At 40.9% G+C, this 23,926-nt stretch overlaps 2 protein-coding genes across 2 annotated transcripts; both read right to left on the bottom strand.

Annotated features, from left to right (window-relative positions):
* Nucleotides 1–3,732: 3,732 nt before the first annotated feature.
* On the bottom strand, nt 3,733–10,570 carry LOC132898667 (E3 SUMO-protein ligase ZBED1-like). Its single transcript, XM_060940382.1, has 4 exons — nt 9,953–10,570; nt 9,330–9,741; nt 3,857–4,171; nt 3,733–3,785 (listed from the first exon to the last, which is right to left on the bottom strand). Exons 1-4 carry the CDS (start codon nt 10,568–10,570, stop codon nt 3,733–3,735), a joined length of 1,398 nt encoding a protein of 465 aa, XP_060796365.1.
* A 3,657-nt stretch (nt 10,571–14,227) lies between these two features.
* On the bottom strand, nt 14,228–17,119 carry LOC132898666 (cell surface A33 antigen-like). Its single transcript, XM_060940380.1, has 4 exons — nt 17,083–17,119; nt 15,107–15,421; nt 14,664–14,978; nt 14,228–14,370 (listed from the first exon to the last, which is right to left on the bottom strand). Exons 1-4 carry the CDS (start codon nt 17,117–17,119, stop codon nt 14,228–14,230), a joined length of 810 nt encoding a protein of 269 aa, XP_060796363.1.
* Between the last annotated feature and the right edge of the window lie 6,807 nt (nt 17,120–23,926).

The raw sequence follows: 23,926 nt of genomic DNA, 5'->3' as shown, positions 1-23,926 counted from the left end.
GTCCGAGTCAATACAGAAGACATCTCAAGATGTGAATGGAGTCCTCCAACCCTTGTATTATTACATACATTCATGATATTGTACCTGATTTAGCTGTTCAAAATAAGAAAGTCTGGAGTTGACTGATTCTGATTCCTGTGAATATGAATCAGTTGAATCAAATGAGTCAATTCTGCACAATAATTCTAAAAAGGAAAGGGATCTACAGTGGTGCTTGAAAGTTTGTGAACCCTTTAGAATTTTCTATATTTCTGCATAAATATAACCTAAAACATCATGAGATTTTCACAGAAGTCCTAAAAGTAGATAAAGAGAACCCAGTTAAACAAATGAGACAAAAATATTATACTTGGTCATTTATTTATTGAGGAAAATGATTCAATATTACATATCTGTGAGTGGCAAAAGTATGTGAACCTCTAGGACTAACAGTTAATTTGAAGGTGAAATTAGAGTCAGGTGTTTTCAATCAGTGGGATGACAATCAGGTGTGAGTGGGCACCCTGTTTTATTTAAAGAACAGGGATCTATCAAAGTCTGATCTTCACAACACATGTTTGTGGAAGTCTATCATGGCATGAACAAAGGAGATTTCTGAGGACCTCAGAAAAAGCACTCTTGGTGCTCATCAGGCTGGAAAAGGTTACAAAACCATCTCTAAAGAGTTTGGACTCCACAAATCCACAGTCAGACAGATTGTGTACAAATGGAGGAAACTCAAGACCATTGTTACCCTCCCCAGGAGTGGTCAACCAACAAAGATCACTCCAAGATTAAAGCGTGTAATAGTCAGCGAGGTCACAAAGGACCCTAGGGTAATTTCTAAGCAACTGAAGGCCTCTCTCACATTGGCTAATGTTAATGTTCATGAGTCCACCATCAGGAGAACACTGAATAACAACGGTACCAGCGAATTCTAAAGGAAAATGTCGGGACATCTGTCCATGAACTGAATCTCAAGAGAAGGTGGGTCATGCAGCAAGACAATGACCCTAAGCACACAAGTCGTTCTACCAAAGAATAAAGTTAATGTTTGGAATGGCCAAGTCAAAGTCCTGACCTTAATCCAATCGAAATGTTGTGGAAGGATCTGAAGTGAGCAATTCATGTGAGGAAACCCACCAACATCCCAGAGTTGAAGCTGTTCTGTACAGAGGAATGGGCTAAAATTCCTCCAAGCTGGTGTGCAGGACTGATCAACAGTTACCGGAAACGTTTAGTTGCAGTTATTGCTGCACAAGGGGGTCACACCAGGTACTGAAAGCAGAGGTTCACATACTTTTGCCACTCACAGATATGTAATATTGGATAATTTACCTCAATAAATAAATTACAAAGTTTAATATTTTTGTCGGGCGGCACGGTGGTGTAGTGGTTAGCGCTGTCGCCTCACAGCAAGAAGGTCCTGGGTTCGAGCCCCGGGGCCGGTGAGGGCCTTTCTGTGTGGAGTTTGCATGTTCTCCCCGTGTCCGCGTGGGTTTCCTCCGGGTGCTCCGGTTTCCCCCACAGTCCAAAGACATGCAGGTTAGGTTAACTGGTGACTCTAAATTGACCGTAGGTGTGAATGTGAGTGTGAATGGTTGTCTGTGTCTATGTGTCAGCCCTGTGATGACCTGGAGACTTGTCCAGGGTGTACCCTGCCTTTCGCCCGTAGTCAGCTGAGATAGGCTCCAGCTTGCCTGCGACCCTGTAGAAGGATAAAGTGGCTAGAGATAATGAGATGAGAATATTTTTGTCAAGGGCGGCACGGTGGTGTAGTGGTTAGCGCTGTCGCCTCACAGCAAGAAGGTCCGAGTTCGAGCCCCGTGGCCGGCGAGGGCCTGTCTGTGCGGAGTTTGCATGTTCTCCCCGTGTCCGCGTGGGTTTCCTCCGGGTGCTCCGGTTTCCCCCACAGTCCAAAGACATGCAGGTTAGGTTAACTGGTGACTCTAAATTGACCGTAGGTGTGAATGTGAGTGTGCATGGTTGTCTGTGTCTATTGGCCCTTTTCCACTACCCTTTTTCAGCTCACTTCAGCTCACTTCAGCCCGACACGGCTCGCGTTTCGACTATCTAAGAACAGCACAACTCAGCTCGCTTCAGCCCTGCTTAGCCCCCAAAACTCGCACGGGTTTGGAGTGGGGCTGAAGCGAGCCAAACCGAGCTGAGTGAGGCTAGGGGCGTGAGGAGACACTCCCCTGTGCACTGATTGGTGAGGAGGAGTGTCCTCACACGCCCCGCGAACACGCTGGGATCTGTAAACACCGTAAACCCGGAAGAAGGAGAATTACGAATTACGAGAATTATGAAGCCTTATGCGCCTCGCCTCATCTATACGCGCTTGCCAGTATCTGTTGGCGTTGTCGGTGACAACAAGCCACAGCACCAAGACCAGCAACACTAACGACTCCATGTTCTCCATGTTTATTGTTTACTCTCCGGGTTGTGAGACTACTGCTTAAAAGATCACTGATGTCACTGTTTGCGCCGCTTAACGACATCACCTGACGTCCACCCACTTTCGCTAACTCCACCAAATGTATCCACCCACTTCCAGCCAGCACGGTTCAGCGCGGTTGTAGTTGAAATGCAACTCCAACAGCCCCGCTCGGCTCAACTCAGCCCAACTCAGCACGGCACGGCTCAGCCCGACTCAGCCGCGTTGGTAGTGGAAAAGCGGCATATGTGTCAGCCCTGTGATGACCTGGCGACTTGTCCAGGATGTACCCCGCCTTTCGCCCGTAGTCAGCTGGGATAGGCTCCAGCTTGCCTGCGACCCTGTAGAACAGGATAAAGCAGCTAGAGATAATGAGATGAGATTAATATTTTTGTCTCATTTGTTTAACTGGGTTCTCTTTACCTACTTTTAGGACTTGTGTGAAAATCGGATGATGTTTTAGGTCATATTTATGCAGAAATATAGAAAATTCTCAAGGGTTCACAAACTTTCAAGCACCACTGTAGATAAGAGCTTTGGTTTTAATGCTGTCCTGTGTGTTAAATTCCTGATCTGGATTTCCTGAAGCATCTTCTCACAACGTAAATGATTAATCCACTGATGCTTACAAAGATGATGAATCCTAGAAACACACACAGGACTGAAACTTCATTGCTGTTGGTGGTTGATAATTGTTGTCGCCCTGGTTAAAAAACAAAAACACAATTTGATTATTTATTCAGAAACTTCCAAAGCTGTAGGCTGAGAAGCTGTGTGACTCAACACTAAAAGGCATTTGTGTGTCAGTTTTCCTTTCACACGCTACCTGACATGCATGGAGACTGACTATACATCAGTACAAAGTGGGACTGCATTTTCAAATAAAAAACTCAAACTCCACTGGAACGTTCACTCAGCAGCTCACAGTCACTACGAACAAAACCATGACCTTTCAGTTTTCAAGGGTCTTAATTCACATTAGAATAAGGGATACTGACCTTCTACCTTCAGTAAAACAGCTTCTGGGTCTCCGTCCTGAGACTCATCATGGAGGAGACACTGATATAATCCTGCATCAGACAGATGAACTGAACTGATGTGAAGAGAGAGACAACCATCTAGAAAACCTTTTATTGACATCATCAATCTGCTTTCTGATGCTTCAGCAGTCGTCACTGATCTGTTTGCCGGGGTGTACAGCAGAACCTTTTGTCCATCTTTCTTCCAAGTGACATCTTTAAGATCGTCCTGAGTGTTTCCGTAGCATGGGAGGGTGACATTCTCCCTCTCGAAAGCCTTTATAACTGTCGGAACTGTCAAGCAGAAACAAGTTCAGCTGTATGACTGTGCTTTTCTGTAAGAGCTACTCCTGTGTGTAGGATCACACTTTACTACACACGTTAAGAATGACAGTTTTTGCTGATGACATCAGGCACTTACCGATAACTTTCAGCTTTACTTCAGTAACTGGGTTTCTATTACAGCTGCACCTGTAGGAGCCGGCATCATTGTAGGCTACTGAACTGATCGTCAGGGAGAAATTTCCTCTGCTGGCATTTCCTGATACTGAAAATCTCTCATAATACTGTTCACCGTGACACATCCGGCTTTCAGCAATGATGGCTTCGCTGGGAATGAAGCGGGTCCACTGGACCACCGGACAATTTCCAGAGCAGGTACACGGGAAGGTCACGGGGTCATTCACTATGATTTCTCTGAAGATGAAGGCTTGGCACTGCAGCATCAACACGGAAACTAACAGATCAGAGAACAAATTAGAATAGAGATTTTGAACATGTGACACAATCAAGTCAGACGAATTTCCTGCCCATTACTGATCTGTGTTTTAGTTTACTCTTTTGGAAACCATCTGGACACAACATGGCAAACACATCCAATCTTTACCCCCCATGAGCCCCACTTTCCAGTTTAGTGAGAACTTGTGCCCCTGTTACACCCCAGCATGGCAGTGTTTAAATAAAACCCATAACAGTACATTTTCTTTATAATCCTTTTCCAAAACTCTTGTCTAATGTCTCATGAACGGTTTCTGACCATCACAGGAGAATTGTGGTCACTCCGTGTGCACTTCAGGAAAACAGATAAACCACCGAATATTATGGAAATATAAAGTGATGGAACTGAACATACAGAACAGAAGTTTTCATCAAGGGTAAAAAGTTTAAAAGTCAGGTCATGAGCACCTTCATTCATCTTTTGGAGTTTATGATTTAATTAACATTTACTCTGAATTCGTTTTAATTTATGATAAATTGTGCAATCAGCATTATATAGGCTCAGTCCTCACAGTTTCTGAGGGATAAATATCGATTATCATCTTTACTTTTTGTTTTTAGTCGGAACTGTTCACGGTCTCACATTCTTGCATGTGTTGAAACCGGTGCGCAAGTCTGGTCTGCGCATGCGCACTGTTTTGTACTCACCACAGAATGACTTTAAAATATCCGGCTGTAGTCCCTTCCCAATCACAGGAAAATCAGTCTTTAAAGCTGAATTCATGATGATGTCTGAGAAAAACTGACCTACAATACGAGGGGAAAAAACATTTATTATTATTTTTTTTTTTTTTGCCACAGTGACTTCAGCACCATTATACTTTCCCCTTTAAACTTTATGCCTCATGTTCTCTGAGTTAATGGAGTGTTTCTTAAAACACAGTAAAATATTGGTTTATTTTATTTCATGACACAGAAAGATGAAGAAATGAACAGCACGTTTACTTCACAGCAGCAAAGTGACTTTGTGGCTGTATGGATTTAAGTGTCACTCACTACTATTTAATAAAACAATTTAAAAAGACTCACCGATGCACGTTTGTCTAAGACAAGTGGGATGAAACACGAAACAGGACTGCAGGACTCTCGGAACCAAACTTGATAAAATAATGTCTGGCTCCTAATATATCTTCAGAATCTGCCTTTCTGCTGCCCCGTGCTCCGCCGCTGGCTCGCGCTCCGCCGCTGGCTCGCGCTCGCTCCCCCCGGCTTTCTGCTGCCCCGCCCTCCTGGCTTTCTGCTGCCCCGCCCTCCTAGTCGGATGTCCAATCAGTTGCTCAATGTAATCTGATGTATGTGTGAGAGGATCACCGCCTTCAACCGGTTTTTCTGTTCTTCAGGAACTTGAACGCGCTCTTCATTATCTCGAGTTGTGTTTGTGTTATTTATTTATTTATGACGGGACAGTGAGTACAATAACCCTTATCAAAAAGAAGTATACGTCAAGTTCATTTTATTAAGTATACTTTTGTGTACCAAGTATACTGATATCAATGTACTTACAGTATACTTGTAAGTAAACTAATTTAATACTTCTTGGGACTAAATTGGCCCACTTTTAGTTTATAAAAAGTACACTTTAAGTCTAAGAGAAGTAAACTCTGAGTATACAGCTAGTATTTTTTATTTTGTACTGCAAGAATACCACAAGTAAACTTATATACTAATAGTTTACTAGTTATATACTTGTAGTCGACTCTAGTTTACAAAAGCATACTTCATAGTGTACTAGTCCACTTTTTAGTTTACTAAAGTATACTTTGTAGTATACTGGAAATATACTATCGGTTTACTCGTTACACACTTCTAGTCCACTTTTTAATTTAAAAGTATACTTTATAGCATATTGTAAATATAATATTAGTTACGGGTTATATACAGCAAAGGCGGTCGCATTTTCTGCTCTCCCTCTCCCTCCTTTTTTTCCCTGCTTGTGCTTCTGTGTCTTGTCTCGTCTGCTGTACTTTTTGGAGAGACTCTTCCTGCATTACTTTCTAAACTAAAAAAAAGCATGGAATTGATAAACTGGTCTCCTAATGAAATTGACACAGTTTTCTCGACGAGAAGTTTGGGTTCGGGGGAACCCGTCTGTCCTGCCGGAACGTTTGCGGCTGATTACACGATGGACGTGTGGGAGCGGTGGCGGGTCGTGTGCCTGGCGATTCTTTCTGTGGAGGATATTGAAGATATCTACCTATTCGGAACCATGATTACAGGACTTTTGCTGATTGGATTAGGCATTGCCCTGGTATATCGAGGAAATCAGACAACGGTGACAGCTGTTCAAAGCCCCACAAAGCTGCCCGATATGATTGGAGTGGTGGGCAAAGCTGTTGGCACTCAGACTGTGGACATTCAGAACTTTAACCACAAAATGGTTGTTATCTCGGAGCAGCTTTCAGCTTTGCAAGGAATACATTTTTCGGAGATCAATTTGAATAGAATGGACAGATATGGACGAGTGGTGTGGACGTGCAAAGACTGCGTCTGGAAAGACCAAACAATTTATATCTTATCGACATTCGGCGCCCTGAGACAGCACCGGCCTTGGTTCAGGCCGTTGCTGAAGCAACATTTCCCCCTGAAGGTCACTGCCGGGAGACACTCTCGCATTCCTTCTCTAACTCTCCGCAGTCGCCATTTTTACCCCTAGTGTGACAAGCGGGTGCGTGACCAGCGCCTTCATGGCTGCAGGAGTGGACGGCTGCTTGCTTGCGCTGGATTACCTCCTCCCCTTCCCCCTGATTCCCCCCCTCAAGTCCCATGTTTAAAGTGTACTTGTGTTGTTGTGTGCTTATGTGCAAAGGTTTTTAAATGTTCCCATACTGTACTCCTGACAGGAGCATAGTGGGGGGTGGGGGTGTTCTTTTTTTCCTTATCTCTCCTCATGTTGTGTTTCCTTTTTATCTTTATCCCTGTCTTCCTGTCCTGTCTACCCTATGTCAATTGTATGTTGTATATGTACGGACAGGTTGACGGCTAATTTCGCTGGTACATGTGACTAGTGACAATAAAGGGCATCATCATCATAAGTCCCTGATGTGCGTGGAGTACAGAAGCACGGCAGGCGGGAGCTGATGTACACACACACACACACGTGTTCTGGTTGGGAGAGCCTCCCTCTCTCTGCTCTCTCCCTCCTTTTCTATTCTCAGTCACTGCAACCACACAGACGGGCACACTGACTTTGCCACTCACCTTCCCTGGCCCCGCCCTCCATTCACAAACTGATGATAGGCCACGCCCCCGCTGCCACAATCTCGTCCACTTTAGTTTTGAAGTTTACTGCAATTACCCATCTAGGTATACCATTAGTTTTCTCGCCCTCACCCTTACCTCATGCACACTACCAGTAGACAACTTAAGTGTTTTTTTACCTTAAGTTACAATGAAGTTATGAAGGTAAGAATTCACAAAATAACAACTGATATTCAGGATTAAGAACATATTCATTTTCTTTAAAAATCAAAACATTGTATTAAATGCCAAAGTATAAAAACATGGCAATGACGACTGAAATTGACATCCAAGCTCGAAAGAAAAATAAATAAATAAATAAATAAATAAATAAATAATCCCACTCAGGAGAAATTAAAACAAACAAACCTTATATGGAACCACAGACATACCTAAGAGTCAACAATGCTGTCTATAAGGCACAAATATTTTAATACTTTATTACACTTTTGTTAAGTATAGTATCTTGATCAAAAGTTCAAGTATAAGCTTAATATACTTAGACTTTTCTATATACTTTTCAGTATAAGCCAAGTATACTTATGCAGGGGCGTAGCCATCATTTTAGAAGTGAGGGGGACAAATTGTTCAGAGGTTTATTGAGTGATTTATCATCCTCTCACATTGAATTGCACCTCTCCTTAGCAGCTAAAGAACCACATAACCACAAACAGCACAGCACCAGGGAACCGACTTCAGTTCTTTAAAATGATATACTATCAAAATCTAAAGTCAAAATCTATAAAGTAAAATGTATAAATAGAATTAAGAATAGTAGTAGTGACATAGCTAGTTATATTCTCTTCTCACCTGCGACCCTGCATAATCGTCCCTGTTGGCCTCTGGTCCACTGTCTCCTCTCTCACCCTGCTCTTTCTATTGTGGCAATAAAGATTAAAAAATATGTGGAAAGCAACATTTTGAAATAGAATTAGGAATACAGTAATAATCAGCAAATTCATGTACTTTAAACTTTAACTACCACAAAAATAAATTAAATCTTTACAAAAATAACAGGTCAAAGGAACACAAATACATTTATATTCTTATTTTCTACCCAGAAGTGAGTAATCTTAGAGTAGCCAAAATAGTAACGTTACTCAAGTAAGAGTAGGGATGCAAATTATCGATTAATTCATTAATCGTTAGTTGATTGACCTTAATCGATTAACTGATAAGCGGGTTTTTTCCTGAGAACATACATTTCTCACGGTGTCTTTAATGTAAAGCAAAATATTGCTTATATACTGAATAAAAAAAAAAAATGCATGTTATATTCCCCAATTAATGTTTTATTGTACCAGTTGGGATACAGTACAGATAACGGCATTTAACCAAAATAAATTCTGCACAGAAAATTGAAATACATAAAAAAAAAAATAATAATTGTGCACTGGTTCACCTGTTGCATGTGAAACATTAAGCAACATAAAATAAATTTTAAATCTATACAATATGGGCTTAGCCTACACAATATTAAGCCTACATATAATTATCTGGTAAAGTACTTATATGAAAAACTTGAAACATTAGCAGCAGCACTTATAATGCCCCTTGTTCTGAGAAAGGTAACAGTAAGATTACTAGCCCTGGAAACTTACAGTAACATGTAGTACTGAACACAATTTAAATCATCCCTGAGGAAGGTGACAGTAAAATTAGAGGGCCTCTATTAACCAATTAAATGAAGACATAGGCTACCTCTCCTGAAACAAAAACATTCCTGTCTCAATGTGTTTTCAATAGACTCCTGACCTAGACCCCTGTATTTTTGTTCAGGAAAATAAGCATATTAACATGGTCTGGAGTAAGTCGTGTGCGTGGCCTGTTTACAGTGAGGCCAGCTGCTGAGAATACACGTTCAGATGAGACAGACGTGCCCGGTATGCACAGATATTGTCGTGCCACATTTGCCAGCCTCGGGGATCGCCCTTCATTGACTTTCCACCATTCTGTGGGACTGGAATCGAGGAGTGGTGAGGGATCCTTGAGAAACATGTCCACTTCTTTTTCTATGTCATTGTTGCAGCTAGTGGTATAGTTTTCACCCAGTAGAAGAGTCATAGCAGAAGTGTGCCTCTGAAGTGCAGCTCCCTGGACTTGCACATCATCTCCAGTGGTGGCTTCATCATCTCTTGATGTGCAGCTCACATGTTCTGCCATAGCCAGTTCAAGCAGCTTGGAATGAGCTGAGATCCTGCTTGCTGGCACCAGAAATCCCAGGTGCTTATGCCGTGGGTTCAGCATCGTTGCTATCATTGGCGTTGTTGATGTGAGGTCTTCAGACTCAACCTGTTAAAAATGAAATAAATGAGAAAGCTAGCATCAGAGTTTTATTTAATAAGGTTTGACATGACAAGGGTACTGTAACAACTGCATAAAAACGCAGTTTATACCGTGACAATGTGTCAGTGATAAGTATTAAGTTATGCACCCCACAATCTGTTAATATAGAGCTCAAATGTGATGTTGATTGAGAATTTAATTAATGGCCATAGCTTACCTTCATCCGTTCAACCAACGAAGTGTGCACTTTAGATTTGAATTCCGCCACTCTGCTGCCGTCTCCATCTGCCGTCTTGAGGTGTGTGTTGATCAGACTGAATGTGATTGGGTACGTGTTGGATATGGATACCTCAGTATCTGCAGACATTACAGTAGTTGCACATTTGAGAGCCTCCAGTGCCGGCGCCATGTCTTCCATCAGCTGCCAGAAGTCGTCTCTCAACTCCAGCGTCCTCGCATCTGTAAGCTTGGTCACTGAGCGGTCTGATAGTACAGCACACACGGCCCATCGCTGTTCTACGAGTCTGCCAAACATTTCACATACAGAGTTCCACCTAGTTTTGCAGGACTGAATGAGTCGATGAGCTGGTAGCTGCATTTGTTTTTGTTTTGCTTCTAGCGCTTTCGTTGCTGGAGTGCTGTGATGGAAGTGTTTCACCAACCTGCCAGCAGCTGCAATTACTCGGTTGACACCAGCAGCAGCGAATCCGTCGTTGACGGCCAGATTTAAAGTATGTGCAAAGCACGAGACTGATTTCCAACTGATATGTGTGGGGTTGTTTGCCGGGACAATGTTCCGAGCGTTGTCGTGAACACAGGCCCGGTGAGTCCCCATGACTCCACAGCCTGGTTCAGTTTGCCAGCTAAATTATCAGCTTTACACTACCGTTCAAAAGTTTGTGGTCACTTTGAAATGTCCTTATTTTTGAAAGAAAAGCACTGTTCTTTTCAATGAAGATCACTTTAAACTAATCAGAAATCCACTCTATACATTGCTAATGTGGTAAATGACTATTCTAGCTGCAAATGTCTGGTTTTTGGTGCAATATCTCCATAGGTGTATAGAGGCCCATTTCCAGCAACTATCACTCCAGTGTTCTAATGGTACAATGTGTTTGCTCATTGCCTCAGAAGGCTAATGGATGATTAGAAAACCCTTGTACAATCATGTTAGCACAGCTGAAAACAGTTGAGCTCTTTAGAGAAGCTATAAAACTGACCTTCCTTTGAGCAGATTGAGTTTCTGGAGCATCACATTTGTGGGGTCGATTAAATGCTCAAAATGGCCAGAAAAATGTCTTGACTATATTTTCTATTCATTTTACAACTTATGGTGGTAAGTAAAAGTGTGACTTTTCATGGAAATCACAAAATTGTCTGGGTGACCCTAAACTTTTGAACGGTAGTGTAGTGGCAAGTCACTGTAATGTAGCTTTCTGTAGTCAGTGCCGTCCAACAATCCGTCGTCAAAGCCACATTAGCCGCGGCTAGCTGTGTTTTTAGCTCAGCCTTCTTGTTTTTGTAGTGTGCTTCCAGGCGGGTAGTTATGGTCGCTCGAGAAGGGATATTATAACCTGGCTCCATGAAGTGTATTAACTCCCGAAATCCCTCGCCGTCAGTGGTGCTAATTGGCATGATATCTCTTTCGATCATGCCGCAAATCCTCTGAGTAATGCCCTCAGCTTTCCTGTCGTCGCATACTCGCCTTCCCATCACCGCAGCGACAGTCGGTTGTGAAGGCGGTATCTTAGCGAACTCGTAGGGCTGCTGAACTTAAACGTAGTACCGCAGAGTTTACATTGAGCGTCTTTGTCATCATTAATTAGTTTGAAATGCTCCCATACTCCACTCCATTTTGACCGCCTCATGTTTGTATGCTGGGTCTCTTGCCGCCCGCAAGAATCCCGCCTTACGTTCAAGTACGTTCGGTGTGGCCTAGATTAAGCAATGACACCCTCAACTGGCGACACTATGATATTTCACTGAAAAAAAAAAAACTCCTGTGGAAAATGGCCCTAGATTCAGTTAACCTACAATTAATTTAATTTAATCGATTAAATTCTTTGACAATTAACCGATAGTCGATTAACCGTTTACATCCCTAAGAGTATTGTTACTTTAGAATAATATTACTCAAGTAAAAGTAAAACGTATTTTGCAACAAAACAACTCTTAAGAGTACAATTTACCCAAAAAGTTACTCAAGTAAATGTAATGGAGTAAATGTAACTAGTTACTACCGCCTCTAAGTTAGCTAGCTAGCTTAACTAACTAAACTAACATCTATTTGTCATCTTTTAGCTAAACATTATCTACATTCAACAGCATTACTCAACTTACACGGTTTGTTTGGAAAAAACTGTCTAAAGTCTTTAGCCTCTTGGCTGGTTTGCTGAACATTCACTGAAAAAAAAACGTTCAAAAGTTTGGGGTCACCTAGACAATTTTGTGTTTTCCATGAAAAGTCACACTTTTATTTACCACCATTTGTAAAATGAATAGAAAATATAGTCAAGACATTTTTCTGGCCATTTTGAGCATTTAATCGACTCCACAAATGTGTTGCTCCAGAAACTCAATCTGCTCAAAGGAAGGTCAGTTTTATAGCTTCTCTAAAGAGCTAAACTGTTTTCAGCTGTGCTAACATGATTGTACAAGGGTTTTCTAATCATCCATTAGCCTTCTGAGGCAATGAGCAAACACATTGTACCATTAGAACACTGGAGTGATAGTTGCTGGAAATGGGCCTCTATACACCTATGGAGATATTGCACCAAAAACCAGACATTTGCAGCTAGAATAGTCATTTACCACATTAGCAATGTATAGAATGGATTTCTGATTAGTTTAAAGTGATCTTCATTGAAAAGAACAGTGCTTTTCTTTCAAAAATAAGGACATTTCAAAGTGACCCCAAACTTTTGAACGGTAGTGTACAGAAGCACTGCCCAGATCTGAATCACACCAAAGATACTCATACAATATTTTTTAAAACGTCTCTGATCACACACGACAGCGGGGTTTGTTTGCTGCCTTAGATCCGCCTGCTCATGATGCGTTTAGAGGCGGCTCGGAAAAACGCGTTTCCACATGTTAAAAATGAATTGAGTGGTTGTAATGGCTGTAAAAAAGTGCAGGGGACAGAGGGCACAAATACGGGAAGTGCGGGGGACATGTACCCCGCGTCCGCTACGCCCATGTACTTATGTATAACTTTATGAAGTATATCTCTGATAAGTAAATAAAAAATAAACTGAAAACATACTCTCTTATTTTTAGTTTAAAAGGAGTATACTAGAAGCACACTTGAATAAACTTCTTTTTTGTAAGGGAACTATTAACAGGCCTCCAACTTTCTGTTTGTTTGTTTTCCTGAAACTGCCGACTTTTGTGTTTTCCATTTTCTCTGTGGTGCACTATAAGTTATTGTGAGTAAGTGTGACGACAACTGTCATTAATTTTCATTGACAGTGTGAGCTGGATAGCAGCTGTATTGGTTTTGAGTGTAACAGTGTTGTAGGGCTCTAGAACACCTTTAGTCTTAAACTGGGTATATATATATTATATAGTCACAGCTACAATTATTGACACCTTAACGATCTTTTGGATGTTGCAAAAGTAGAAAAGACTTTCAATACAAAAATTGTGAATTAATAATTACTCAAACTTCCACTGGAAAAAAATATATGAGTAATTCCCGATTACTTAGCATATCAGATCACGTGACACCATTCCACAATAGCCCTACGCACATCTACATCATCACCTGTTTATCGCAGTGCATTATGGGGGATAGCCGGGTCGGCAGTTGTGCAATATAACGGATGTTAGATTAATAACCCTCTGGGGGTCTGAGGGTGTTTTCTGGCACTCTAATGATTTTAGTATGCTCTGATTTTGTTGTCAATTTCAACAAATCTAAGCAGTATTTTCAGTCATATGACTTTTTTGTATTCTGCACAAGTTCAGCTACAATAACATCTATGTAGTTTGTATGTCATTATTGTACTTTAAAAAAATGGATAAATGAAGATGTTGTAAAAAGCAGTTTTAGAACTGTGTTGGAATGTGTGGAAAAACATGACCTTACCCATTGTGTCAAACCGTTTTGGTCACCTGAGGTGATTCTGTTCAGTCTTTGGAATGCATCAAGCACAAAAGCTTAAATCTGCTCCATTGATTTGGACAATTAACTGGCCATCAAAAATGTATGTCCTATTGTTTTGAAATAAAGGGTTGGCAGTGGGAGGGGTATTCAGTGAGAAGAGTAAAAATTTCCATTCAATTCCAATGAGAAGAGTGAAAACCCCTCCCACTGCCAACTCTTAATGCCATCCGGTCAAGTCCCAATGGGTAAGGTCATGTTTTTTCACACATTCCAGCACAGGTCTAAAACTGCTTTTTACAACAGCTTCACTTATCTGGTATTTGATAATTCATGGACTGGAATCCTTCTGAGATAAGAGCTTTGGTTTTAATGCTGTCCTGTGTATTAAACTCCTGATCTGGAATTCCTGAAGCATCTTCTCACAATGTAAATGATTAATCCAATGATGCTGACAAAGATGATAAATCCTAGAAACACACGCAGGACTGAAACTTCATTGCTGTTGGTGGTTGATAATTGTTGTCGCCCTGGTTAAAAAAATAACAACTTGATTATTTATTCAGAAACTTCTAAAGCTGTAGGCTGAGAAACTGTGTGACTGTCAACACTAAAAGGCATTTGTGTGTCAGTTTTCCTTTCACACGCTACCTGACATGCATGGAGACTGACTATACATCAGTACAAAGTGGGATTGTGTTTTCAAATAAAAAACTCAAACTCCACTGGAACGTTCACTCAGCAGCTCACGGTCACTATGAACAAAACCATGACCTTTCAGTTTTCAAGGGTTTTAATTCACATTAGAATAAGGGATACTGACCTTCTACCTTCAGTAAAACAGCTTCTGGGTCTCCGTCCTGAGACTCATCATGGAGGAGACACTGATATAATCCTGCATCAGACAGATGAACTGAACTGATGTGAAGAGAGAGACAACCATCTAGAAAGCCTTTTATGGACATCATCAATCTGCTTTCTGATGCTTCAGCAGTCGTCACTGATCTGTTTGCCGGGGTGTACAGCAGAACCTTTTGTCCATCTTTCTTCCATGTGACATCTTGAACATTGTGCCGAGTGTTTCCGTAGCACGGGAGGGTGACATTCTCCCTCTCGAAAGCTTTTATAACTGTCGGAACTGTCAAACAGAAACAAGTTCAGCTGTACAACTGTGCTTTTCTGTAAGAGCTACTCCTGTGTGTAGGATCACACTTTACTACACACGTTAAGAATGACAGTTTTCTGCTGATGACATCAGGCACTTACCGATAACTTTCAGCTTTACTTCAGTAACTGGGTTTCTATTACAGCTGCACCTGTAGGAGCCGGCATCATTGTAGGCCACTGAACTGATCGTCAGGGAGAAATTTCCTCTGCTGGCATCTCCTGATACTGAAAATCTCTCATCGTACTGTTCACCGTGACACATCCGGCTTTCAGCAATGACGGCTTTGCTGGGAATGAAGCGGGTCCACTGGACCACTGGACAATTTCCAGAGCAGGTACACGGGAAGGTCACGGGGTCATTCACTATGATTTCTCTGAAGATGAAGGCTTGGCACTGCAGCATCAACACGGATACTAACAGATCAGAGAACAAATTAGAATAGAGATTTTGAACATGTGACACAATCAAGTCAGATTAATTTCCTGTCCATTACTGATCTGTGTTTTAGTTTACTCTTTTGGAAACCATCTGGACACAACATGGCAAACGCATTCAATCTTTACCCCCATGAGCCCCACTTTCCAGTTTAGTGAGCACTTGTGCCCCTGTTACACCCCAGCATGGCAGCGTTTAAATAAACCCATAACAGTACATTTTCTTTATAATCCTTTTCCAAAACTCTCATCTAAGGTCTCATGAACGGTTTCTGACCATCAGAGGAGAATTGTGGTCACTCCGTCTGCATTTCAGGAAAACAGATAAATCACCGAATTTTATGGAAATATAAAGTGATGGAAATGAACATACAGAACAGAAGTTTTCATCAAGAGTAAAAAGTTAAAAAGTCAGGTCATGAGCACCTTCATTCATCTTTTGGAGTTTATGTGATTTAATCAACATTTACTGTGAATTCGTTTTAATTTATTGTAATGTTATGGACTTTTCTGTGCAATAAGCATTATATAGGCTCAATCCTCACAGTTTCTATCGGATAAATATTGATTATTATCTTTACTTTTGGCGGCACGGTGGTGTAGTGGTTAGCGCTGTCGCCTCACAGCAAGAAGGTCCTGGGTTCGAGCCCCGGGGCCGGCGAGGGCCTTTCTGTGTGGAGTTTGCATGTTCTCCCCGTGTCTGCGTGGGTTTCCTCCGGGTGCTCCGGTTTCCCCCACAGTCCAAAGACATGCAGGTTAGGTTAACTGGTGACTCTAAATTGACCGTAGGTGTGAATGTGAGTGTGAATGGTTGTCTGTGTCTATGTGTCAGCCCTGTGATGACCTGGCGACTTGTCCAGGGTGTACCCCGCCTTTCGCCCGTAGTCAGCTGGGATAGGCTCCAGCTTGCCTCCGACCCTGTAGAAGGATAAAGCGGCTAGAGATAATGAGATGAGATCTTTACTTTTTGTTTGTAGTAGAAACTCATGTTCTCACATTCTTGCCTGTGAAGATGAAACAGGCGCATGCGCACAAAAGGTCCATCAGCGCTCTCGCGCTGTCTTTTTTTTAATGTGTAAATGATGGTGACGAAGGCGCTCAAATATCAACAGGCTTCAATGAATCATCTCGAACAGCACAATAACAGCACATCTGCTAGCTTCCTCTGACTTCAGTACTCACCAACCCGGGCATTACCGTCAATCACACAGTATGCGCCTGTTTTTCTGACCACATTGGAAATAAGCTTCGGCTTACTGGAAGTAAGATTTTTTAAAGAGGAAATACCATTAACACTAAGTAACGTTTTGATAAATTCAATATAAACCAGTTCAGGAAGATAAAAGATAAAAGATAAAATCCTTCAGGGACTTGCACAAGTTTATGTATAGTTTATGTATAGTTGTCAGTAGTTTTTTAGTAGTAGTTTTATATTAGTTTTATTGTACACATTTTCCTATGTCTATTTTAGTATTTATGTGTGCACTTTATAGTGAAGCTTTAAATCTCATTGTACTTGTATAATGACAATAAAGGCTTTCTATTCTATTCTATTCTATTCTATTCTATTCTAAAAGATCATGTAGTGACTAGACTCAGTGCCATAGTGTGTTTTATACAGAAAAAACAGGAACACTTACCAAACACAAGAAAGTCAGGGCTTAAAGCTGAATTCATGGTGCTGTCTGAGAAAAACAAAGTTCCAGTACGAGAAACAAGTAACATTTATTATTATTATTTTTATTATTATTATTATTATTTTCCACAGTGACATCAGCACCATTATACTTTCCCCTTTAAACTTTACAACTCATGTTCTATGAATTATTGGAGTGTTTTTTTTAAAACACAGAAAAATATTGGTTTATTTTATTACATTACACAGAAAGATGAATAAATGAATAGCACATTTACTTCACAGCAGCAAAGTGAGTCTGTGGCTGTATGGACTTGTTAAGTGTTACTACTATTTAACAAAACAATTAAAAATAATTAACTTACCAATGCACGTTTCTCCAAATCAAGTGGTTTGAAAGAGGACTGCAGTATATGAATGGAAAACGTAGTTTTCTGGTAACTTGGTGGCCAAGCACACCACCCCCTCGGGCATTACCGTAAGTCACACAGTATATCCACATAGAGCATAGGTGGCCAACCCGCGGCTCTTTGCCTGGTGTCATGCGGCTCTCACCTTCACATCCAAGTTGGTGTTCGTTTGTGGTTTTATGTGCGTTTTCGCTTCACTGCAGTTAATTACGGTTATTTTATTAAAGGTGCTTTGCTTAGTTTCATTACGGTATTTTCACATCATGACAAATGCGCAGGTGCGTGAGATGATATGCTAAATTTCAGATCTCAAAATGGCAGGGAAAAAATGCACTTCAAAAAGAAAATATGAAGATGAAAACAGGACGTTTTTAACAGAGTGGGAGGATTTATATTTTTTTCGTTGAACGTTATGGCAAGCCATTCTGCCTTCTATGTCAGTCGTCATTGTCGCATTTCAAGGCTTCAAATCTTCAGCGTCACTTCAGCTCACTACATGCTAAAATCGACCAGGACTTTCCGAAAGGGAGTGAACTTCGTAAACACAAGTTAATCACGTTAAAAAGTCAATCACAAAAGCAGGTACAGCTCTTCAAAAAATTTACAAAACAGAGACAGTAACACATACTGTTTGAGGAAATTAAATTAGCACTTTGTAATTTCCATTTTCCGACTGACTGTATTTATTTGAATACTTATTTATTTGAATGCAGGTCTTGTGCAGGTCATGCAATTGAGAATTCAAGCTGAATCAAAATGGCTTTTGCATTTTCGATGTGAAACAGGTAACTCCAAAATGCACTAGAATACAGGAAATTGCATCTAAGAAATCCAAAATTTTTCAGGGGAGGCCCCCCGGAACGCCCCCAATGGGGGGAATCCCCACATGTAAAGAATGTCTGCCTTTGTGCCCCACCTACAATTTTCTTCACCAGTCGCCACTGTTGAAAATGACTGGCCTGTGGTCTTGGTACTGCAGTAAATGTATCATTATCATGTTGGTGTGGGGCATTGGTTAAGTTGGAGTGTGACATCAATGTGGCTGTGTGTGTGTGTGTGTGTGTCCGCGCGCGCAGAAGGAAGGGTAATATTTGTGTGCCCATGTTCATGTGCCGATGTGGCTCTTTGCCGTAACACAGTAAGAATTGTCTCTTGGGCTCCAACTGGTTGGCCACCCCTGACATAGAGTTTCACAGTAACGAAGTACATTTACTTGAGTACTGTACTTAAGTGCACTTTTTGAGTATCTGTACTTTACTTGAGTATTTTTTATTTTTTTTTGGAAACTTATGACTTTAACTTCACTATATTTGAAAGCCGGGCAGCACGGTGGTGTAGTGGTTAGTGCTGTCGCCTCACAGCAAGAAGGTCCTGGGTTTGAGCCCCATGGCCGGCGAGGGCCTTTCTGTGCGGAGTTTGCATGTTCTCCCTGTGTCCGCGTGGGTTTCTTCCGGGTGCTCCGGTTTCCCCCACAGTCCAAAGACATGCAGGTTAGGTTAACTGGTGACTCTAAATTGAGCGTAGGTGTGAATGTGAGTGTGATGGTTGTCTGTGTCTATGTGTCAGCCCTGTGATGACCTGGCGACTTGTCCAGGGTGTACCCCGCCTTTCGCCCGTAGTCAGCTGAAATAGGCTCCGGCTTGCCTGTGACCCTGTAGAACAGGATAAAGCGGCTAGAGATAATGAGATGAGATATTTGAAAGCCAAATATCGTACTTTTTACTCCACTACATTTCTGCCAAGGTCCTCGTTAATCGTTCCTATGAAGCGGTTTTGAAAGTGGATGTTTTTTCTTTTCTTTTCTAAAATGTGATTGTTTTTTCCGCAGGTGACACTGAGACAGTCTGTCAGTAATCACTAGGGTCACGTCTTGTCCATAGACTGTATAAAATCAGTTATTTCTCAACAGCATTATTTGAACACGATCAGTTGATGGCAGAATGGAAGAAGGCGGTTCTTCTGAGGAATGCATACACAACCATGGCCATAACTAGAACCCATGTTTCAGTTTTCTGAAAGTATTAAAGATTCGTTTTGTTTCAAATGTTTGCTTTGTTTGTCGAAAACAAACCACGTCACAGCCTATAAAAACCCGCCATCCAACCTGTGGGAGCATATTGAGGTATATAAACATTTTATTCCAAGCCAAAGCTTGTACTGAAGTTGTCTGTGCTTTTAGAACTAGCGATAACCTCAACCCAATTGAAATGCTGTTGTGGGACCTTAAGAGAGCTGTGCATAAACAAGTGCCCTCAAACATGAATGAACTGAAGCAAGCGATGTTTAAAGAAGAGTGGGCCGAGATTCCTCCACAATGATGTGAGAGACTGATAAAATCATACAGAAAACAATTGCTTCAAGTTATTCCTGCAAAAGGTGGTTCTATTGCTTGTAGAACCACCTTTTGCAGGAATAACTTGAAGCAATTGCTTTCAAATATAGTGAAGTTAAAGTCATAAGTTTCCAAAAAAAAAATACTCAAAGTACAGATACTCAAAAAGTGCACTTAAGTACAGTACTCAAGTAAATGTACTTCGTTACTGTGAAACTCTATGTGGATATACTGTGTGACTTACGGTAATGCCCAAGGGGGTGGTGTGCTTGGCCACCAAGTTACCAGAAAAAAATTGAATCATGGGGTGTACTTACTTTTTCACACATGGATTCTACATTTTCACTTAATTTTTGTAAAATAAATCATGACATGGTAGAATCTGTTGTGTGTTACTTTACACTTGAGGTTAGATTTGCATCATTTTAGGGCCTGGTAAGGATCAGATGAGTTTTTGTTATGTCTTGATTGGTAAAACCATGTAACTGGAAGAGGCCGGGTGTACTTTCTTTTTCACATGACTGTAAATTCCACTCAATGTCTGTCCTTTTTAATGAGTTATGTGATTCAGTGAACTTTGACCTCACTGATGACTGACCAGAGCTCTATGGACCAATCAGAAAGTGTAAATATTTCCACATCTGGGCCTCTACTGAGCTGTCTTAAAAGCTGTTATGAAAAGATCAATAACAAGCCAACAAGCATGTTTGAATTTTGTTTTTCCAAATTTTACGCGAGTGTTAGATACGTGAGTTTACAAGTTATGTGAATTCATTGTATTTTATGTCCACCTGCATAAATGTGTTTATATTTTATAAAATGTGGTCATAACTTTGAAATATATTGAAGAAAACTGCTTGGAAACGCCTGATGCAGTACGGTGCAACGTTGGCAGCTTTGTCTGCAGAGTTTCAAATTTGAAAAGACTTTCACCAAAAACAGCATGTAACAAGACAGACGGACAGGTTTTACCGTCGTCATGGCACCGGTGGGACTTCTGGGTTCCACTTCCTGGAGAGTGCACCTCACAGCTGGTGATGGACTCCGTTTCCCAGCAGCCCCTGCACTGATCTCATGCCCCTGATGATGCCCACTTGTCCTGAGTTTATTTTGGTAATTAGTGTAGTTCTTTGTTAAAAACCTGAATTTTGTGCACCATTTTGTCTTGTGCTTGCTGTTTTCCTGCCATGTTGCTCAGCTCGGTTTATTCCACATTCCCAGTGCTTTGGTTTTCATGTTGGTTTTGTGAATAAAACTCTACACCTGCACCCGTCTCCTACTCCTGTGTGTCTGACATTTACAGTTTGGTTTGTTTGTTTATCTATAAGACAGATCAGTTGCCATTGCAGCTCACTGCTGTTTATTGTTCTCGTTATTGTGTGAGTTCGCAAAAGTTGAGTAAAATTAGGTCACAGTAGGGGGCAGTGTGCAAAATGTGGGTTACATAGAACCTGACAGACATACAGTCAACCCATGTTACCTGATTATCTTCACTGTGGCAGGGCTTCATGACACCGCCTTTGATGCTTTGTGACAAGAGGAAGCATGAAGTGGCAGCTCAGGTCTCTGCAGGGCGATGATGATGATGATGATGTCATAGTAACAATGGACAATCTGACAGAAAACAAGCCAGCCTAGGTAAACACACCTCTGAATAGAAAATTTCACACAATTAATCCACAGCCAGGGCTTGCAGGGATTGTGCACATTTCAGCCTCAGACTCTGTGATCACAAACTCAGGCTGCCAGTTACCAACACCTCAACTAAAGATTCTACAGCATTCCACTCCATAGACCTCATGGCGTCTGAATGAGCACTGCATAGAGAAACTATAAGGAGACAGAATTTGTGCCTCAACCACTAAATGCATTAAATGTATAATTGACAACAGAGGAAAAAAAATCATGCACTCATCATTGGATATGTTCATAACAAAACAATGCGTCTGTTGATTGAGTGGACGTTTATGAAGTAAAAAATGATCCATACTGATATTTCTGATGCTAAGTTACAAGAAAATTGTGCTCTATCTTACAGGATGTGAAAGAAAGTTCAAAAGCTCATTGTTTGCTGCGTCCATGGGCTGAATCAGATAACCTGCCTTGGATTTATGTTTTTTAGTCTAAAATAATTGGTTTGTTTTATTTATTGATAGTAACAGAGCCAGAATTGACGTCTGTGTATAAGGGACAGCCAGCACAGCGGGACAGGGGTGTGACGTTTTAGACATTGACGTTCTTCTTTCCGAGAGCAGCGCAAATTCAAATGTGCCCGTCTATGGCGTCAAAAGGTCTGCCTCAAATCGCTTCCTACTTCTCTTCACTTTCTCCTCCAACATATTTCTGATCACACAAACATGTTGCTTGCATGAGTCTCTACTCATTTACCCCCCCATTTGTGAGCAGTTTTCTGTGGCTCACCTAAAGGACACAATCATGCTCACCCATGACCCGCAATAGGTAAGCAGCATAGACAATTCATGAATGAATGATTTGATAGTTTTTCTTTATCTGCTCCCAGGGTACCGTTGGGACTGCAGCCACGTTTACTCATGAAATTTTGTATAAAATGTGTAATCACTGACAAACAGCTGTGATTTACGAAGAACAGAAACTGTGACCTAACACTAGGCCAAAAATTGATGAACAAATTCTGAACATGTTGAAATTGAGAGAAGAATCCTTTCTGAAAACGTGTATTTGTGTTCCCTGATTGTGTTTGTTTATTTTGTGCCAATAATTCTGTAGCTGACTGAAAGAAAAACTGACGCTTTGTACTGTTTTGTGGATATTTGTATGATTGAGGCTGTTTGATTTGTCTTTTGTGATTTGTTTTAGAAGAAAGTGATGTTAAGAAACAAAAAATGTAAAAACATATTTGTTAAAAAAATCACATTTTTGATCTTATTGAGATGAAATTGAAATAGTTTGCTTGAGTGGGTTATATAAGATAAATAATCACGTGAACATGGAGGGCTTTTTATTTGTTAATATGGATCTGTGTGCACTTTGTCCACTAGATGGCACTAGATTACACACAGTCGTGCTTTCATTATTAATTAAAATCTGTTTATTTTTTTCCCTCTATTCTCTTTTTGATGAAGCATCCTAAAGTGAAATGATTTCTTTTCTACAACAACAACAACGTTTTAAAAAGGACTGGGATTGGATTCTAAAAGGAGCCGATTCTGTTTGACTCGATTCCAGGCATTTGGATCTCGAGAGTCGACTCGTGAATCGATTCCACACAGCGAAATTCTAAAATATTGCTATTCTGGAGATGATAAATGAAAAACAAAAACAACTCACTACGACCACCAAAAATCTCTACCAGACATAAATGATCTGTTAGTTTATGACCAAAACACCCTGATAAAGATGTGCATATAGATGTCTGAGCAGTGAAAACACGGGGGGGGGGGGGGGGGGGGGGGGAGTTAATAACCCATACAGTTAGTAGTTCAGTTTGAAACACATCAGTTAGAAGCTGTATTACATATGTTTAATGAATTTTGCACGATTTATTTTGTTAGATCTCTTTTCCTTTTTAGAATTGTTGTGCAGAATCGACTCATTTGATTCAACTGATTCATATTCACAGGAATCAGAATCAGTCAACTCCAGACTTTCTTATTTTGAACAGCTAAATCAGGTACAATATCATGAATGTATGTAATAATACAAGGGTTGGAGGATTCAATTCACATCTTGAGATGTTTTCTGTATTGACTCGGACTTATCTTGGGTTTATTTGCATTTGGTCTTGGACTTGTTTCTGTCTTGGGCACTGCTCTTAACTGAGAGTTCGTTTCTGTTCTCAAAGTTTGGCAAGAATTCAAACAGCTGCCTTCATCAGTGGTGCAATGCACAAATTAAGCCAACTAACCAACTCAATCATGACCCCGTCTCACTTTCATCTGGACTCAACCCCCTGAAGACTGGATCTCAGGTAGTCCTGGTGTTGGAATTGCCTTGGACTCGACATTGGTGTTCTTGATGAGAGAATGATTTATTATAGTTCATCTATTAGTCATCAAAGATGATAAGATTATCTCATCTCATTATCTCTAGCCGCTTTATCCTGTTCTACAGGGTCGCAGGCAAGC

Source organism: Neoarius graeffei, chromosome 14 (genome assembly GCF_027579695.1).
Source record: "Neoarius graeffei isolate fNeoGra1 chromosome 14, fNeoGra1.pri, whole genome shotgun sequence".
Taxonomy (NCBI): Eukaryota; Metazoa; Chordata; class Actinopteri; order Siluriformes; family Ariidae; genus Neoarius; species Neoarius graeffei.
This window is presented reverse-complemented; position numbering and strand designations above follow the sequence as displayed.

Bases quoted from the DNA above. Each gene is read 5' to 3' on its own strand.
- LOC132898667 (XM_060940382.1), bottom strand. From the start codon at position 10,570: ATGGGGACTCACCGGGCCTGTGTTCACGACAACGCTCGGAACATTGTC. The intron at 9,742-9,952 runs GTAAGCTATGGC...CATTTTTAACAG, and splicing joins CGTTGGTTGAACGGATGAAG to GTTGAGTCTGAAGACCTCAC. The intron at 3,786-3,856 runs GTAAGTGCCTGA...TCCTACACACAG, and splicing joins AGTAAAGCTGAAAGTTATCG to GAGTAGCTCTTACAGAAAAG.
- LOC132898666 (XM_060940380.1), bottom strand. From the start codon at position 17,119: ATGAATTCAGCTTTAAGCCCTGACTTTCTTGTGTTTG. The intron at 15,422-17,082 runs GTAAGTGTTCCT...CTGATCTGTTAG, and splicing joins CCCTGACTTTCTTGTGTTTG to TATCCGTGTTGATGCTGCAG. The intron at 14,979-15,106 runs GTAAGTGCCTGA...TCTGTTTGACAG, and splicing joins AGTAAAGCTGAAAGTTATCG to TTCCGACAGTTATAAAAGCT.